This window comes from Elephas maximus, chromosome 4 (assembly GCF_024166365.1).
Source record: "Elephas maximus indicus isolate mEleMax1 chromosome 4, mEleMax1 primary haplotype, whole genome shotgun sequence".
In the NCBI taxonomy this organism is placed as follows: Eukaryota; Metazoa; Chordata; class Mammalia; order Proboscidea; family Elephantidae; genus Elephas; species Elephas maximus.
The window spans coordinates 151,779,274-151,797,825 of NC_064822.1; the positions used below are offsets into that span (position 1 = coordinate 151,779,274).

The 18,552-nt window shown below is 39.2% G+C and overlaps 2 protein-coding genes across 12 annotated transcripts in view; one reads left to right on the forward strand and one right to left on the reverse strand.

Moving 5' to 3' along the window:
* CEP290 (centrosomal protein 290) overlaps nucleotides 1-3,206 on the reverse strand; it is a 100,704-nt gene extending 97,498 nt beyond the window's left edge. For 4 of the 10 annotated variants that reach the window (XM_049884008.1, XM_049884004.1, XM_049884012.1 and 1 more), the window contains exons 1-4: nucleotides 2,225-2,358; nucleotides 1,496-1,625; nucleotides 1,266-1,343; nucleotides 181-250 (exon numbers count right to left, since the gene is read on the reverse strand). In XM_049884008.1, coding sequence (XP_049739965.1) covers nucleotides 181-250; nucleotides 1,266-1,343; nucleotides 1,496-1,597 — 250 coding nt within the window. In that variant the 5' untranslated portion in view covers nucleotides 1,598-1,625; nucleotides 2,225-2,358. Of the gene's footprint in view, nucleotides 1-180; nucleotides 251-1,265; nucleotides 1,344-1,495; nucleotides 1,626-2,175; nucleotides 2,359-2,718; nucleotides 2,936-3,094 lie in introns of those variants that run through there. The other 6 variants (XM_049884010.1, XM_049884011.1, XM_049884006.1 and 3 more) reach the window with 5 other exon arrangements.
* Nucleotides 2,490-18,552, forward strand: part of TMTC3 (transmembrane O-mannosyltransferase targeting cadherins 3) — a 62,018-nt gene continuing 45,955 nt past the window's right edge. The window contains exons 1-2 of one of the 2 annotated variants that reach the window (XM_049884017.1): nucleotides 2,490-2,772; nucleotides 2,859-3,173. The gene's annotated coding sequence lies outside the window, so the exon portion shown is untranslated. The remainder of the gene's footprint in view (nucleotides 2,773-2,858; nucleotides 3,174-18,552) is intronic. The other variant, XM_049884016.1, reaches the window with a different exon arrangement.

An 18,552-nucleotide genomic window follows, 5' to 3' on the forward strand; every position in this document is an offset into this window, starting at 1 on the left:
GTGTACTGTACCCACAAAATAGGAGTTCTAGAAAATTATCTTTAAAAATAAATCAAACATTCACATTTTATAGAATATATTAGATTTCATTTTCTAGTGCTTACTGAATAAATGGAATCTATTTTTTTTTTTTTTTTTTTTATTTAACATCATAGTTAACCTCTCTTCCCAGGCACTTACCAAATTTTGCTTGCTCTTCTCCAGCTTTTTCAACTTCTTCCAATGCTAGTTCTACTTCTTGGGCTTTCATCTAAACATTAAAAAAAAAAAAAAAAGTTATTTCAGTGTCTTAACACTAGCTATAGCCACTAAGAATAAGGATTTTGTTTTATTTACCATCCTAATTCTCAGTGCCTTCAATGCCTAACACATAGAGACATTCAGTAATTATTTGTTGAATGAATACATTAATGATTTTCTTATTGAAAATTATAGTTTCGAGATTCTTACCAGTTGGAAACACATTTGAGTCTTCTTTTTCCCTCAAGATTTATGTCAGTATTGCAACTTTTTCCTTTACAAATTTCTTTACTACTTCTTTTTTCAATTTCAGTTCTTAATTCTAACCCATTGTGTTATGTCTAGCTTCAGCATCAACTCCCTTCAATTCATCCTATGTACCAAACCCAGTTTATCCTTCCTAAGGTATATTTTTGCATCAATTGTGGTTCAAAAATGTCTAATGGCTCCTCATTGTTGATAGTTTAAAATATATCTTTAGGTCTTCCATAGCCTATAAGAAACTATCCACTAATGTCTATTTCCTCTACAATCTGCTACATGCTTTCTGCGGTTATCTCCTTCAATGTAAAGAATAAGCATATTATCTATTCTGCCTTTATTTACAGTAACCCCCAGCTCTAGAATGCCCTTGCCATCTTACCATACCCCTCTACTTTCCTAAGACTAGTTATTATCCTTTATTAGATTCCCTCAAACTTTTAAATCTCTCCCCCTCCTAACAAATTCCCATAGCAGTCATTGTCTGCATTATTCATTTGCACCTCAGCACATACTTACTTACCTTTAAACATACTCATTGTTTCCCCTATACATTCTTTTAGGAACATTACAGTACGAAACTGCAATGTTTTACACACTGAAGGCTCTCAATCACATGGAGATATTTTTGAGTGGCAATTTGTTGTGTTGTTGTATGCCATCGAGTTGATTCTGACTCATAGCAATTTAGATTTCACAAAGTACTTTCACAAAGATCATCTTATTTAAGATAGTAAAAAGTATTAAGCCTATTGGATACAAACCTTCATTAGGGACTGAGTAACTCTGAAAAGATGTATCAAGCTTTCTTGACTTTCGCTTTTTATTTCATTTATTTCCACCTAAGTAAACAAACAAACAACTTTAACCCTTAATCAAAATACAAGAACTCTTCCGGTTGCACCATTCAATGATGTCAGTGACAACTTAATCATACACATACATAAACAACAAAAAAAAATGTACATCCATGTGTTATTTATCAATTAAGCACCTTGGATAGAGAAATCAACAAATTATCTGCCAGTTCTTCTTGCCGAGGCAGGTCATCTGGGTCAACTTTCATTATATCTTTCCAGTTTATATTAGGTGGCATGTTGAATTCTTTCACCGTGCTTTACCTTCTGTAACAAAACCGGAGTATCAGATTTTCCAAAGTAAACAGCATTATTGACTCACTATAACTGCCTGAGCTAGTTAACGAAGAGCTTTTGCTGCTTAACTGCAAAACAGTTAAGTAGGCAAAATAACCCTGATCAGAACTACAGCAGACGACTAACGCAGTCAGAAGAAACTCTTGTTCCTGCTAAATAAAATATGGCAGCTTTCTGGCTAAAACTAATTCAGGTCGAGGGTAAGATTCTGGGTCCTCTGCCTCACCCTCTCCTACCACCAAAGCGCGCGCACATCCAAGGGTGCTAAGCGCAGAGGTGCAGTAAAGGCTAAAAAATGACCCCTGGCTCGCATTAGTAGTAACTGGGTACAAAAACCGCGTAAAAAAAATTGGTTACTATGAGCGCAGATGGACCGGGGAAACCAGGGCTGAAACAAAAAGAAGGCAAAAGAATTGCAGACCAGAGGTAGAAGAGACGGGGAAGCTGAGCTGTTGCAAATGGGCCCTGAGGCCAAAAACCTATGCAGAATTGTAGCTCCCGCTCACCGGGAGCCACCCACCTAGACCAAGCCTGGGATCCACCAGCGGCCCCTCATTTATCGCACGCACCAAACCGAGCCCCGCTGCCGCGCCCCGATCGCTTCTCAGCGCGGTTCCACCCGGCCTCTTGGTTCCGCCAACCGGTCCCGAGCAAGCAGAAGCGGCAGCCGCTGCTAGGCGACACCATTCCCCACCCAGCCAAGGCCAGAGCAAGGTCCCGGATGCAAGGGGAGGCTACATTTCACGGCGGTGAATGATGCTTTACGTTCAGATTCCCCGGGCGGGGGCGGGGGCGGGGGCGGGGGGGTACATCGACTCGGGGTTAAGGAGCAGGAGAAGGAGTGGGATGAAGACTCTAAATCCCGGCGTGCAGTTCTGCTCGGAAGCATGTGTACGCTGGGAGCTGAAGTCTCTGGGATGTAGGGCGTTCCCAGCGTGCAGTGCGACTATACCAGGACGGCAGGGGTAGGACCAGGAGGCTGGAGGCGCGGTGGCTGAGGCGCGTCGGCGCTGGTGGACTGAGCGAGGTAGACCATGACTGTGGCGTCGGTAGCGTCACTCACCGGGCCGCTCTTCCTGAGGTTTCCTTAAGCAGCCATCGGTGGAGCCGCTCCCAGGTGAGGTCGAGCTGTCGGTCCGCGGCGGGGGAGGGGTTGAAAGGAGCGGTCCGGATTTACAGAATCTCCTACCTTTGCGTCCGAAGGGCCCCGCCCGGATCTGAAGAGGAGTTAAGACCCCGCCTTCTCAGATGTTTGCCAGCGGCGCCCTGGGTGGTGCCTTCTGAAAAGAAAAAAGAAAAAAAAAAAAAGTTTTACCCTTTTTTGGCATCGGAATCTCTCTCCATACAGTGGAGTGGGGGCAACGCTGCCGAGACCTTGATTTGGGGTTACTGAGGAATTGAGAAGCGGACACCGCATTCTTCTGACCCTACCCCCTTACCTGTAGCACCTTTTCCTGCGCGCATTGAAGGCTCCAAGGTTAAGGAGCTAGGGTAGAGTGAAAACTCGAGAGCAAAAAGGTTAGTACCTATCCAGGCTAGTGCTGGGGTTTAGAGAGAAGAGATCTTAGTCCTGCTTCTGTCGCTTGATAACCGAGGGGGCTGCCCTTTTATGGTAGCGCTTGTCGGGCGTTCGTCGCTGCTATTCCTATTAAGTTTTGGTCCATCTCTGTGCTTTCGGCCATACTGGACTAAACAAACCAAATCTTTGCGGTTGAGTCGATTCCAACTCAGCGACTCTATAGGACAGAGTAGAACTGCCCCCATAGAGGGCCTGGTGGTTTCGAACTGCGGACCTTTTGATTAGGAGCCGTAGATCTTAACCAGTATACCATCAGGGTTTCTATTCTGCAATAAACAAAAAAAACCAAACCCACTGCCGTCGAGTCATAGCGACCCTACAGAACAGAGTAGAACTGCCCGATAGTTTCCGGGGAGTGTCTGGCGGATTCGAGCTGCCGACCTCTTCGTTAGCAGCCGTAGCACTTAACTACTACGCCACCAGGGTTTCCTATTCTGCAATAAAAAATCAATAGTAGACTGGAAATTGAAATGACTTTTCCAACTATATGGACCAGTGCTTCTCATCTGTACTTATTTTTTTATGACTGATAGTATTTTGAAGATAAATGATAGATTTCTGTCCAAACCACGTTTGGGTAATAACAAAAAATTAGCTCAGTAGAAAATAAAAACAGGTAGTGATTTTGTGAGATAAGTTTTAAAGACAAGTTTGTATTAAAAACCAAACCCACTGCCATCAAGTGGATTCCGACTCTTAGTGACCATACAGGACAGAGAAGAACTGCCCCATAGGCTGTAATCTTTAGGGAAACAGACTGCCATATCTTTCTCCCGCGGAGCAGCTGGTGGGTTCCAACTGCTGACCTTTGGGAGGAATGATAATTTTGTGTAATCCTTTACTAAAAGGTTACATGCCAAAAACTATCCATTTTCTCACTTAATTTTCATAGGAATGCAGTGAGATACGTGTTTATATTGTCCTCAGTGGTGGCGCAGTGGTTAATTAAGAGCTGGACTGGTAGCCAAAAGATTGGCAGTTGAAATCCACCAGCCAATCTTTTGGCTACCAGTACAAATCCAAAGCGAAATTGTACTTAAATGTCATAGTTTAACTGATTCTGACAATAAACTTGAAGTTGTACGCTCCACTAGGCACTGGGGATACAGCAGAAAACAAGTTAGCTAAGGCCTAGGTTCTTATGTGCTGCAGTCTCTTTGTACCTAGCTATAAAAAATCAGGAAATTTAACTCAAGTTCTAGTCCAGTCACTCAGTATGTAATTTTGAGGAAAATCGCTAAAACTCTTCATTACTTTTCATCTAATTTTCTTCATCAGTCAGTTTTCACAAAGAGAAGGGATTTATGTTTCAGTTTAATGAATGGCCTTCTTATAGGAACACTTGCTTAAAAAATAAATAAATAAATAACTTGCTTAGACCTGCCTTTTTTCTTCCTTAGGCCTTTATGAAGAATTTTTTCTGACCAAAATCACTTCATAAGAAAGATTTGCCTTTTATAATTGCTACCTCTGTTTTCTCTACCAACCAGCCTGTATTCCTTAGATGATTTTCCATATACTTTCAGCTACCTTCTCAGAAAAATAGGGTTGCTATGAGTCGGAATCAGTTCCCCGGCAACAGGTTTTTGATTTTGGTTTATCAGAAAAATGAGTGGTTGCTTACTTTCCCAGTGTCTAAAATAAAGCATGGCCATAAGAAATTTAATATCCACTGTTTATAATAAATGTTTTGTTTCGCCTTGTTCTTACGGGGAAGGATGAGTTTGCAACAAGCTGATACTTGTCTTCCCACAGCATGAGACTGGAAAGATTAGTAGGAGTCACCAGACATGCAGACTTTGCAAACTTTGCAGGCCTAACAAAGTTTTGCAGACTTTAAAAATAGAATGTAGTAGATTGCTCTTATTGAATAAGATGATATAATCACAATGGAATCCTTAACCTGGGAGAACTTTCCTTTCCAGACTAAATATTCCCAGATTCATATAAAAATTTTTATAGGTTTATTTTTTTCTGATAATTATACTGTAATAATTTTTGGATCATTGCAATGAGTGAACACTCAGTTATGTTGAAGGCATTAAATTTTGTATCTCTATAATTCATGAGTAATCTTCACTTGCAGTTCGAAGTTATTCTGTGGTTCAGGTGAAAAGGACCAGTTCTCTGGTAGAGCTGTGTCTTGGCTGTCCAGGGTCCCTTATAACAGGAATACCACAAGTGAACGTCTTTAACAGATGGCAGTTTATTCTCTCACAGTCTAGTAGACTAGAAGTCTGAATTCAGGGTACCAGCTCCAGGGGAAGGCTTTTTCTCTCTGTGGGCCCTGGAGGAAGGCCCTTGTCATCAATGTTCCGCTTGTCTAGGAGTTTCTCAGCACAGGGACCCTGAATCCAAAGGATATGCTCTGCTCCTGGCCCTACTTTTTTGGTAGTATGAGATCCCCCTCTTTCTACTCTCCTGGCTTCTCCGTTTTATGTTTTATATTTCAAAAGAGGTCGATTTAAGACACAACCTAATCTTGTGGATTGAGCCCTGTCTCCTTAACATCACTGCAGCTAATCTCACCTCATTAACATCATAGAGGTAGAATTTACAACACATAGGAGGATCAAATCAGATGACAAAATGGTGGACAATCACACAATACTGGGAATCGTGAACTAGCCAAGTTGATGCACAGTTTTGGGGGGAACACAATTCAATCCATAACAAGTTGCCCCCTGCTGAAACAGATTCATTCAAAGAAATGCTAGAATACTTGAGAAAAAATCTGCTCCCAGTAAAATTTCAGGATATAGATTTCATAAAAAATTAATTTGATAATTCTTTGAAAATGCAGTAAAGAAAAAATTTTAAATGTTAGAGAAGATAATTATATAGACTATTGGTCTCAGATATTGAAGTTCCTGGTAATAAGTATTCTTAAAGATAAGAACATAGAAAATGGAGCAATGGTAATAGGAAACGTTCATGATGAAGAAATATTTAAATTTGTATTATTAAATGTAATTAATTGTCCATTGAAGGATGTTGTTGCCAAGTGAAGGTATTTGGTTTTACAATTTGCAGTCCTCTATTTATAAACTGACTAAAAAAACCAAAAACCAAACCCATTGCCATTGAGTCTATTCTGCATCATAACAACCCTATAGCACAGAGTAGAACTGCCTATAGAGTTTCCAGGGAGTGCCTGGTTGATTTGAACTGCTGACCTTTTGGTTAGCAGCTGAACTGTTAACTACTCCACCACCAGGGTTTCCTATAAAATGATTAGTGATGTGGAAAAACAAATCATAGCTGTACAGGCAGTCCCCAGGTTACAAACATCCTATTTAAGGAAAACTCGTACTTAAGAATGGGCTGGCATAAAACCTATTATGTTAATTTGAGTTAATACAGTGGTTCATAATAACGAACGCAGGCACTACTTTGTGACGCTCATGAAAACATTGTGCTGTTTGACAGTGGTTTTTAAGTGTTTATGCATAGAAAGGTAAAATACATACTATATAGGAAAACAAACGTTTGACTAACTGATGCTCAGTAAGAACCATGTGTATCTGTTTCGACTTACCTACAAATTCAACTTAAAGACAGAAACGAATCTCGTTGTCTAACTTGGGAACTACCTATAATAAGATATATAGTGACATCCCGTTTTTGTACCAGATATAAACCAGTGATCCCAGCCACTAACATTATATGCGTGTGTGTGAATATGCTACCGTGCCTGGAAAAAAGAAAAGTTCACACAGCAAACAACAATGGTGTGTTACACTGTTATATAGTAAGTAGTCTCCCAGTGTCATGCCTTCCTCTATGCCCTTGTTAACCTCCCCCCTCCCCCACTACATACGCATATACACGCACAAACACCTCAGCTCTTGCAGTTTGTGTTTTTGGACAAAACCTAAGATGATTACACAACTAAGCTCACGAGCGTGCCCTAAAACTTTAACTTTCTCTCATATTAAGCTCCCTTGGGGAATCTTCAAAAATTCTATTGTCTTGGCCCACTAGAACCTCTGCCACATCGCTTCTGGGTTTAACTTAGTTGATTGATAGTAGCAAATTTGAAATAAGCAAAGGCTTGAAAAGAGTTTGCGCATTGGGTGGGACTTATTCTCCTATCTGCTCTAAGATCACCATTTAAAGAAGCCCAGGCTAACCTACTGGTGAATGTGATTGAGCAGAGATTAGCTTTCCAAGCTGAGACTCCTATCCTTCAGACTATCCAGCCCTAGTCCGGCCAGGGGATAACTGTAGCCTTGTTGGTGGTCCCAGTCAAGACCAGTAGAAGAACCACTCAGCTGAACCCAGCAGCCCAAATTACTGAGCCACGACATTATAAGCTTACATTTTTATTTTAGTTGTCATAATAGTTGGGGTACTTTACCAATATTTAGTGAGTAGGCATGAAGAGTGTACATCTTGCAGTGCCATCCCCTCAGTGATGATTAGCACCTCATTGATAAACAAACATGATGCTTCTTAAAACTCATCCACTCACCTGTACAGAGGTTATGAAGGGCAGAGATAATAGAATTTTAAAATTCCCCAAGGGAGCTTAATATTAGAAAAAGGGAGAGAGAGCTGGCTCTAGTGTAGGCTCATGAGCTCAGTTATGGAGTCATGTTAGGTTCTGTCCAAAAAAGCAACCTGCAGGAACAGAAGTTGGGGAAAGAGGTGTAGTTATAAATAGACCTTAGTAAGAAAAGCTGAAAATATTACCAGTTTACAAGGAGACAGTAGGGACTTTCTGATGTAGCGGGATGAACTGAAGATAAAAGAAACTTCAAGGAGCAGTCCCCAGTAATAGGGGTTTTTATTCCCAAGAACCCTAACACTCATGAAAGTCACAGCTTTGAGTATAGCAATCAAGCACCATATTTTCTCCAAGTAATGTGCCTACATAAATTATGGGCCCACACGTATAACACACACAGCACGCCCAGAAAAATAATGTGCGACAGCATTGTGCAGTTATCAAAAAAAAGTATAACATATGCATAATTTTGCATAAAAATACAGTAAGTACTTTTTTGCTTTTCTTTTTTCCCTCTCCATTCTACTGTAACCTAACTACTCTCAAAAAAAAAAAAAAAAAAAAATGTGTATAGACCACATCCCCATTCTATGACAACAACCTTCTCATCTGTGGCAATCACAGGCTTGGAGCAGAGGATCCCCAGCATTAAATCAAGTTCATAGTTTTAAGAATTATATTGAAGGTGAGCGTTTCGATTACTAGGTAAAAGTGTTTTTGCAACTTAAAGTGGCTGCAGAACTTTTAATTACCTTGTATTCAGGAGTCATTGGATCTGTCCAAGTTATTAAAATAACATTTTAAAACCTTGTATTCCTTAAACTTTTAAATTCAACCTAAAAATTTTATTCCATTTTAAAATAACATGACAATAGTCATTGTCACTTTTTCTTTGATATTCAAATAAATTGAACTAAGTTGCCTTAATGAAGCACATTTAAAATGTGGTTAAATTCCTTTAATTTAAAACTGCCTTTTTAAATTTAATGTATTCATTTATATTTAAGGACTTCAGGTGCCTGACTTGATGAGTAAAACTTTCTCAGTACTTAACTTAAAAAGCTAATAAATTAATCTTAAAACTATAGCAAATCCTCAGTATTTGTAAAAATTCCAATACAGTTTGTAAACTTAGTTAAATTCTTATACTTTTCAACTAAAATTCCTACATCCAGAAATTGTGTGGTCAGTAATTTAGTATTATGTATATTAGGCAATATAATGTATTTAAAATCATAGTTGTAAAACCAATATATCAAAGTCTCCAGCATGTCAGATTCTATTTAAACATTAGAAGTACTCTAAAAATCATTTATCCCTAAAAAGTACAAAGTATTAACACCACAGATTTAATTTCTTTTTCGCTATTGATTTTAAACTTTTCTGTGGTTAAAAAACTTAACTACTCAAACAACGGCTTTATCATTCGAAATGAATTGGTGTTACCAATTAGGGACCTTAAGTTATTTATGGGAGAGAGGTTTTTGACCAGTACACAAGACTTGATTTTCACCTACTCAGTGATGGATTCCCTGAGTTGTTTTGTTTTTCTAAATCACAATTTTGTATGTCTAAGATTGAAGAGTCAAATAGTTATTCATCTCAGTGTATTCAAAGGCATCAGGTGTTCTGTTGATGATTTATTCTTGGGACTGTCTCTCAGGAACTTCTGACCTACTCCGGTGTGGACTGGCTGGTTGACCTGCTTGCGTGACTGGCTTGGATCTGCCATGTGTCAGATCCCATGTTACCTGATTTCCTTATTAGTTTCTTAGTATACTCCCTCATTTTATTGAAATACCTCATCTACTATAAACCCTCTGCTGTAAATCTGCTGAGAATGGAGACATCCAAGGTAAATTTTTTGAGACTTTGAATGTCTTAAAATGTATTTCTTTTACTTTCCCACTTGAGTTTTGATTTTATTAACACGGAATTTTAGATTGGAAATCATTATCCCTCAGAAATTTGAAGCATTACTCCTTTTTGTTGTTTTCTTTTTCCAGCTTTAGTATTGCTACTGAAAAGATTTTTTCTGATTCTAATCTTTGGTATGGAGCCTGCTTTTTTTCTGGAAGCTTTTAGAATCCTGTCTTTGTTTCCAGCATAAAATTTTAGAGGATCCTGCATCCAGTTGGGGAAGAGGGCTAAAGGATCTCAACATACAGTTTGTAGACAGACTTTGAACCCTCATTTTTAATATACTGCATTTTTTCTCATTTGTATCTAGTTTTCCCTAGAGAAGAGACTTTCTGTTTTACGTTCTCCAGAAAGTAAATTTCCAGTCTTCTGCCTTGGCATCACCAATTGTTGAGACTGATGTTGGTGGGGGTGCTGAGAACCAGAAAACTTAAAAACTTCCCAACTTTTTCTCGTCAACTTCGGGTTCAGTTTTATAGGTTTTACTAATCACTTAGTGGCTTTTCCAGCTTCCAAAATTTATTGCTGTGATTTCCTTCCTAGTTGTCTTTGTCCTTGTGAGTTTATACCCTTGGTTTTTTTTTTTTTTTTTTTTGATAGCTTGACTGTCATTGTAGTGTGGAATTGGGAGGAAACTCAGGTAAACTTCTGTTCAGTCTTTAAACAGAAGCGCCATCAGCTTTTTTTTTTCTTCATAATACGGATATACGAGTTAATGTCTGTTGTTGTTGTTAGGTGCTGTGGAGTCACTTCCAACTCATAGCAACTGTATGTTCAACAGAACGAAACACTGCCAGGTCTTGTGCCATCCTCACAATCGTCGTTATGGTTGAGCCCATTGTTGCAGCCACTAGGCCAATCCATATCGTTGTGATCTTCCTCTTTTTCTATAACCTGCTACTTGACCAAGCATGATGTCCTTCTCCGGGGACTGGTCCCTCCTAATACCATGTCCCTCCTGATACTGAAGTCTCACCATCCTCATTTCCAAGGAGCGTTCTGGCTGTACTTCCTCCAAGACAGATTTGTTCGTTCTTCCGTCAGTCCAGGTATATTCAATATTTTTTGCCAACACCATAATTCAAAGGCATTAATTCTTCTTTGGTCTTCTTTATCAGTGTCCAGCTTTCACATGATTGTGAGGCGATTGAAAATACCACGGATTGAGTCAGTTGCACCTTAGTCCTCAAAGTAACGTCTTTGCTGTTTAACACTTTAAAGAGGCCTTTTGCAGCAGATTTGCCCAATGCAATATGTTGTTTGATTTCTTGACTGCTGCTTTCTTGGGTGTTGATTGTGGATCCAAGTAAAATGAAATCCTCCACAGCTTCAGTCTTTTCTGCATTTATCATGTTTTAGGGTAAAAACACCACAAAGTTACAGTAAAGCAGAAAGAAAGGTTTTATTCAGCATATATTCAAAGAGGCAAAAGTGGGAAACGGACAAGCATACTGCCAGAACTATGTCTACCTGAATCCAAGGAAAATTACCAAATAGGCAAAAGTGAGAAAACAGTCACACATACTGCTAGAGCCATGTCTGCCTGAGTCCAAGTTACTTTATAGAATCACTATATATTAAGATTACAAATGGGCAAAACCATTGAAAGCTTAACGTTTCACAGATTGGCTAAAAGCTGTTAAGTCACCTTGATTCTACATTTTGAATTGTCTTTCTTAATAATCATTGGTACAGGTTTCAGTAATGACAGTCAAGAGGATCTTCATTGGTCCAACAAATCTTACTATTGACTAAATGCTGCAAGAGATAAAAGTGGAAAATATGTGTGTCTTTGTGCTGTTTATGATTTATGTATGTGAGAGTTTCCCTAACAGATGTTTTCCAAGGTGGTTGTAACTATTATCTAAATTTATACTTAGGACCCAGTTGATGTGTTCTTGTGAGTGCAGCTCCAGCTGAGTCACATTCTTTATACTCAGGGACAGGGGATAATGGCTCCAATATTACTTCTTAAATCAATCATCATGTTGCTTATTGGTCCAGTAGTGAGAAGTTTTTATTTCTTTATGTTGAAATATAGTCCATACTGAAGGCTGTAGTCTTTGATCTTCATCAGTACATTTTTCAGGCCCGCTTCACTTTCTGCAAGCAAGGTTGTGTCATCTGCATATCATAAGTTGTTAATGAGTCTTCCTCCAATCCTGATGCCCCGTTCTTCATATAGTCCAGCTTCTCGGATTATCTGCTCAGCATTCAGATTGAATAAGTAGTGATGAAAGGATACAACCCTGACACACATCTTTCCTGACTTTAAACCATGCAGTACCCCTTGTTCTTGATCTATGTACAGGTTGCTCAGGAGCACAATTAAGTGTTCTGGAATTCCAGTTCTTCGCAGTGTTAACTGTTATTTGTTATGATGACACAGTCGAAAGCCTTTGCATAATCAGTGCAACACAGGTAAACATCTTTCTGTTATTCTCTGCTTTCAGCCAAGATGCATCTGACAACAGCAGTGATATCCCTCATTGCACTTCCTGTTGTGAATCTGGCTTAAATTTCTGGTAGTTCTCTTTTGATGTACTGCTGCAACCACTTTTGAATGATTTTCAGTAAAATTTTACTTGTGTGTCACATTTACCACATTCTGTTGGATCACCTTTCTTTGGAATGGGTGCAGATATAGATCTCTTTCAGTCAGCTGGCCAAGGAGCTGTCTTCCAATTTTCTTGGCATTGGCAAGTGAGCACCTCCAGGGTTGCGTCTATTTGTTGAAACATCTCAATTGATATTTCCTCAATTCTAGGAGCCTTGTTTTTCACCACTACCTCCAGTGCAGCTTAGAATTCTTCCTTCAATATCATCAATTATTGATCATATGCTGCCTCCTGAAATGGTTGAATGTTGACCAGCTCTTTTTGGTACAGTGACTGTGTATTTCTTCCATATTCTTTTGATGCTTCCTGCTTCCTTCAATATTTTCCCTGTAGAATCCTTCAGTATGGTGATTTGAGGCTTGAATTTTTTCCTTCAGTTCTTTCAGGTTGAGAAATGATGAGCGAGTTCTCCACTTTTTGTTTTCTAACTCCAGGTTTTTGCACTTTTCCTTATAATACTTTGTCTCCTCAAACCACCCTTTGAAATCTTCTGTTTAGCTCTTTTACTTCATTATTTCTTCTTTCGCTTTACCTACTCAACGTTCAAGAGCAAATTTCAGAGTCTGTTCTGACATCCATTTTGATCTTCGTTTCCTTCCTGTCTTTTTAATGATCTCTTGCTTTCTTCATCTGTGATATCCTTGATGTCATTCCACAACTCTTCTGGTCTTTGGTCACTCTTGTTCAGTGCATTAAATCTGTTCCTGGGATAGTCTCTAAATTCAGGTGGCATATACTCAAGGTCATATTTTGGCTCTCGTGGACTTGGTTTGATTTTCTTCAGCTTCAGTTTGAACTTGCATATGAGCAAATAGATGGTCTGTTCCTCAGTCAGCTCCAGGCCTTGTTCTGTCTGGTGATGTTGAGCTTCTCCATCAGTCTTTTTCCACAAATATAGTCACTTTGATTCCTGTGTATTCCATCTGGCTAGGTCAGCAGTGTTTATGTTGTTGGAAAAAGGTATTTGCAATGAATAAGTCATTGGTTCTATCCTGTGATCTATCCTATGATCTCTGGCATTGTTTCTTTCACCAAGACAATATTTTTCAGCTACCGATCTTTCGTTTTTGCTTCCAGCTTTCACATTCCAACCACCAGTAATTATCAATGCATCTCAATTGGACGTTTGACCAATTTCAGACTGCAGAAGTTGGTAGAAATCTACATTTTCTTTATCTTTGGCCTTGGATTGTGCATAAATTTGAATAATAGTCTTATTAACTATTCTTCCTTGAAGGCTTATGGATATTATCCTGGATCTTGAAATGTTCTTTTTAACGATGAACACGAGGCCATTCCTCTTCAAGTTGTCATTCCCGGCATAGTAGAAATGCTGGATCATACAGTCCTTTTATTTCTTTCTTTTTAAGGAAGTGCCAAATCAATTTCCAAAGTAATTGTACCATTTAACACTTCCACCAGCAGTGTGTAAGTGTTCCAGTTTCTTCACAACCTCTCCAGCATTTATTATTTTGTGTTTTTTGGATTTAATGCTAGCCTTTTTGGGGGGGGGGGTGAGATAACATCTCATTGTCATTTTGATTTGCATTTCTCTAATGGCTAATGACTGCAAGTATTTCCTCTTGTATCTGTTAGCTGCCTGAATGTCTTCATTGGTGAAGTACCTGTTCATATCCTTTGCCTATTTTTTAATTGGGTTATTTGTCTTTTTTGTTATTGAGATATTGCGGTACCTTGTAGATTTTCGAGATTAGTACATGATTGGATTTGTCGTAGCCAAAAATTTTTTCCCAGTCTGTTGGTTGTCTTTTTACTCTTTTCATGAAGTCTTTTGATAAGCATAAGTGTTTGATTTTTTGGAGCTCCCAGTTATCTAGTTTCTCTTCTGGTGTTTGTGCATCGTTAGTTATGGTTAGTATTTTGTTTGTTCCATGTATTAGGGCTCCTAGCATTGTCCATATCTTTTCTTCCATGATCTTTATCATTTTAGATTTTATATTTAGGTGTTTGATCCATTTTGAGTTGGTTTTTGTGGAGGGTGTGAGCTGTGGGTCTTGTTTCATTTCATTTGCAGATGGATATCCAGTTATGCCAGTACCATTTGTTAAAGAGACTGTCTTGTCCCCATTTAATGGATTTTGGGCCTTTGTCAAATATCAGCTGCTCATAGGTGGATGAGTTTACATCTGGATTCTCAATTCTGTTCCACTGGTTTATGTATCTGTTGTACCAGTGCCAGCCTGTTTTGACTACTGTGGCAGTAGGTTCTAAAATTAGGTAGTGTGATGCCTCCCACTTTGTTCTTCTTCAGCAATGCTTTACTTATCCAGCACCTCTTCCCTTTCCCTGTGAAGATGGTGATTTTTTCTCCATCTCATTAAAAAATATCATTGGAATTTGGATCAGGATTGCATTGCATCTGTAGTTCACTTTGGGTAGAATTGACATTTTCACAATGTAGAGTCTTCTATCCATGAGCAAAGTATGTTTTTCCACTTATGTAGGTCTCTTTCGGTTTCTTGTAGTATTGTCTTGTAGTTTTCTTTGTATAGGTCTTTTTTATCTCTGGTTAGATTTATTCCTAAGTGTATTACCTTCTTGTGGGCTACTGTAAATGGTATTGATTTGGTGATTTCCTCTTTGATGTTCTCTTTTTTGGTGTAGAGGAATCCAACTGATTTTTGTATGTTTGTCTTGTATCCTGATACTTTGCTGAAATCTTCTCTGTTAGTTTCAGTAGTTCCCTTGTGGATTCTTTGGGTTTTTCTGTGTATAAGATCATATCATCTGCGAATAGAGATACTTTTGCCTCTTCCTTGCCAGTTTGGATGCTCTTTATTTCTGTATCTAGCCTAATTGCTCTGGCTAGGACCTCCGGCATGGTGTTGAATAAGAGTTGTGATAGAGGGCATCCTTGTCTGGTTCCCATTCTCAAGGGGAATGCTTTCAGACTAACTCCATTTAGGATGACATTGGCTGTTGGCTTTATATAAATGCCTTTTATTATGTTGAGGAATCTCCCTTCTATTCCTATTTTGCTGAGAGTTTTTTATCATGAATGGTTGTTGGGACTTTGTCAAATGCCTTTTCTGCATCAATTGATAAGATCATGTGGTTCTTGTCTTTTATTTATGTGATGGATTGTATTGATTGTTTTCTAATGTCGAACCATCCCTGCATACCTGGTCATGGTAAATTATTTTTTTGATATGTTGTTCAATTCTGTTGGCTAGAATTTTGTTGAGGATTTTCATGTTAGAGTTCATCAGGGATGTTGTTGTTGTTGTTAGGTGCTGTCAAGTCGGTTCTGACTCAGAGTGACGCTATGCACAACAGAACGAAACACTGCCCAGTCCTGAGCCATCCTTACAGTTGTTGTTATGCTTGAGCTTATTGTTGCAGCCACTGTGTCAGTCCACCTCGTTCAGGGTCTTCCTCTTTTCTGCTGACCCTGTACTCTGCCAAGTATGATGTCCTTCTCCAGGGACTGATCCCTTCTGACAACATGTCCAGAGCATGTAAGACGCAGTCTCGCTATCCTTGCCTCTAAGGAGCATTCTGGTTGTACTTCTTCCAAGACAGATTTGTTCATTCTTTTGGCAGTCTATGAAATATTTAATACTCTTTGCCAACAACACAATTCGAAGGCGTCAGTTCTTCTTCCGTCTTCCTTATTCATTGTCCAGCTTTCATATGCATATGATGCGATTGAAAATACCATGGCTTGGGTCAGGCACACCTTAGTCTTCAAGGTGACATCTTTGCTCTTCAACACTTCAGAGAGGTCCTTTGCAGCAGATTTACCCAATGCAGTGCGTCTTTTGATTTCCTGACTGCTGCTTCCACGGCTGTTGATTGTGGATTCAAATTAAATGAAATCCTTGACAACTTCAGTCTTTTTCCGTTTATCATGATGTTGCTCATTGGTCCAGTTGTGAGGATCTTTGTCTTCTTTATGTTGAGGTGCAATCCATACTGAAGGCTGATGTCTTTGATCCTCATTAGTAAGTGCTTCAAGTCTTCTTCACTTTCAGCAAGCAAGGTAGTGTCATCTGCATACAGCAGGTTGTTAATGAGTCTTCCTCCAATACTGATGCCCCATTCTTCTTCATATAGTCCAGCTTCTCGGGTTATTTGCTCAGCATACAGGTTGAATACGTATGGCGAAAGAATACAACCCTTACGCACAGCTTTCCTGACTTTAAATCAATCACTATCTCCTTGTTCTGTCCGAACAACTGCCTTTTGATCTATGTAAAGGTTCCTCATGAGCACAATTAAGTGTTCTGGAATTCCCATTCTTTGCAATGTTATCCATAATTTATTATGATCCACACAGTCGAAGGCCTTTGCATAGTCAATAAAACACAGATAAACATCCTTCTGGTATTCTCTGCTTTCAGCCAGGATCCATCCGACATCAGCAATGATATCCCTGGTTCCACGTCCTCTTCTGAAACTGGCCTGAATTTCTGGCAGTTCCTGTCTATATACTGCTGCAGCCGTTTTTGAATGATCTTCAGCAGAATTTTGCTTGCATGTGATATTAATGATATTGTTCTGTAATTTCCACATTTGGTTTGGTCACCTTTCTTGGGTATAGGCATAAATATGGATCTCTTCCAGTCAGTTGGCCAGGAATCTGTCTTCCATATTTCTTGGCATAGACGAGTGATCACCTCCAGCACTGCATCTGGTTTTTGGAACATCCGAATTGATATTCCATCAATTCCTGGAGCCTTGTTTTTTGCCAATGCCTTCAGAGCAGCCTGGACTTCTTCCTTCAGTACCCTTGGTTCCTGATCATATGCCACCTCTTGAAATGGTTGAACATCTACTAATTCTTTTTTGGTATAATGACTCTGTGTATTCCTTCCATCTTCTTTTGATGCTTCCTGCCTCGTTTAATATTTTCCCCATAGAATCTTTCACTGTTGCAACTCGAGGCTTGAATTTTTTTCTTCAGTTCTTTCAGCTTGAGAAACACTGAGCGTGTTCTTCCGTTTTGGTTTTCCATCTCCAGCTTTTTGCACATGTCGTTATAATACTTTACTTTGTCTTGTCCAGACACCCTTTGAAATCTTCTGTTCAGTTCTTTTACTTTGTCAATTCTTCCTTTTGCTTTAGCTGCTCGACGTTCGAGAGCAAGTTTCAGAGTCTCCTCTGACATCCATCTTGGTCTTTTCTTTCTTTCCTGTCTTTTCAGTGACCTCTTGCTTTCTACATGGATGATGTCCTTGATGTCATCCCACAACTTGTCTGGTCTTCGGTCACCAGTGTTCAACACGTCAAATCTATTCTTCAGATGGTCTCTAAATTCAGGTGGGATATACTCAAGGTCATATTTTGGCTCTCGTGGACTTGCTCTGATTTTCTTCAGTTTCAGCTTGAACTTTCATAGGAGCAATTGGTGGTCTGTTCCACAGTCAGCCCCTGGCCTTGTTCTGACTGATGATATTGAGCTTTTCCATCATCTCTTTCCACAGATGCAGTCAGTTCGATTTCTGTGTGTTCCATCTGGCGAGGTCCATGTGTATAGTCACCGTTTATGTTGGTGAAAGAAGGTATTTGCGATGAAGAAGTCGTTGGTCTTGCAAAACTGTGTCATTCGATCTCTGGCATTGTTTCTATCACCAAGGCCATATTTTCCACTTCTGATCCTTCTTCGTTTCCATCTTTCGCATTCCAATCACCATTATCAATGCATCCTGATTGCATGTTCGATCAATTTCAGGCTGCAGCAGTTGATAAAAATCTTCTATTTCTTCATCTTTGGCCCTAGTGGTTGGTGCGTAAATTTGAATAATAGTCGTATTAACTGGTCTTCCTTGTAGGCGTATGGATATCATCCTATCACTAACAGCATTGTACTTCAGGATAGATCTTGAAACGTTCTTTGTTACCATGAATGCAACACCATTCCTCTTCAAATCGTCATTCCCAGCATAGTAAACTATATGATTGCCCTCATTGTCTATGAGGGATATAGGTCTTTAATGTTCTTTTTTTGTGGTGTTTGTACCTCGTTTTGATATCAGGGTTACCCTGAGTTCGTAGAACAAGTTTGAGAGTATTCCATCCTTTTCTATCCATGGATAGCTTTAGTAGTAGTGGTGTTAACTCTTCTCTAAAGGTTTGGTTAAAATCTCCAGTGAAGCCGTCAGGGCCAGAGCTTTTTTTCGTCAGGAGTTTTTTAATTACCTTTTCAATCTCTTCTTTTGTTGTAGGTTTATTTAGTTGTTCTACCTCTGTTTGTGTTAGTTTAAATAGGTAGTATGTTTCTAGAAATTTCAAGACGGAATTTTTTTT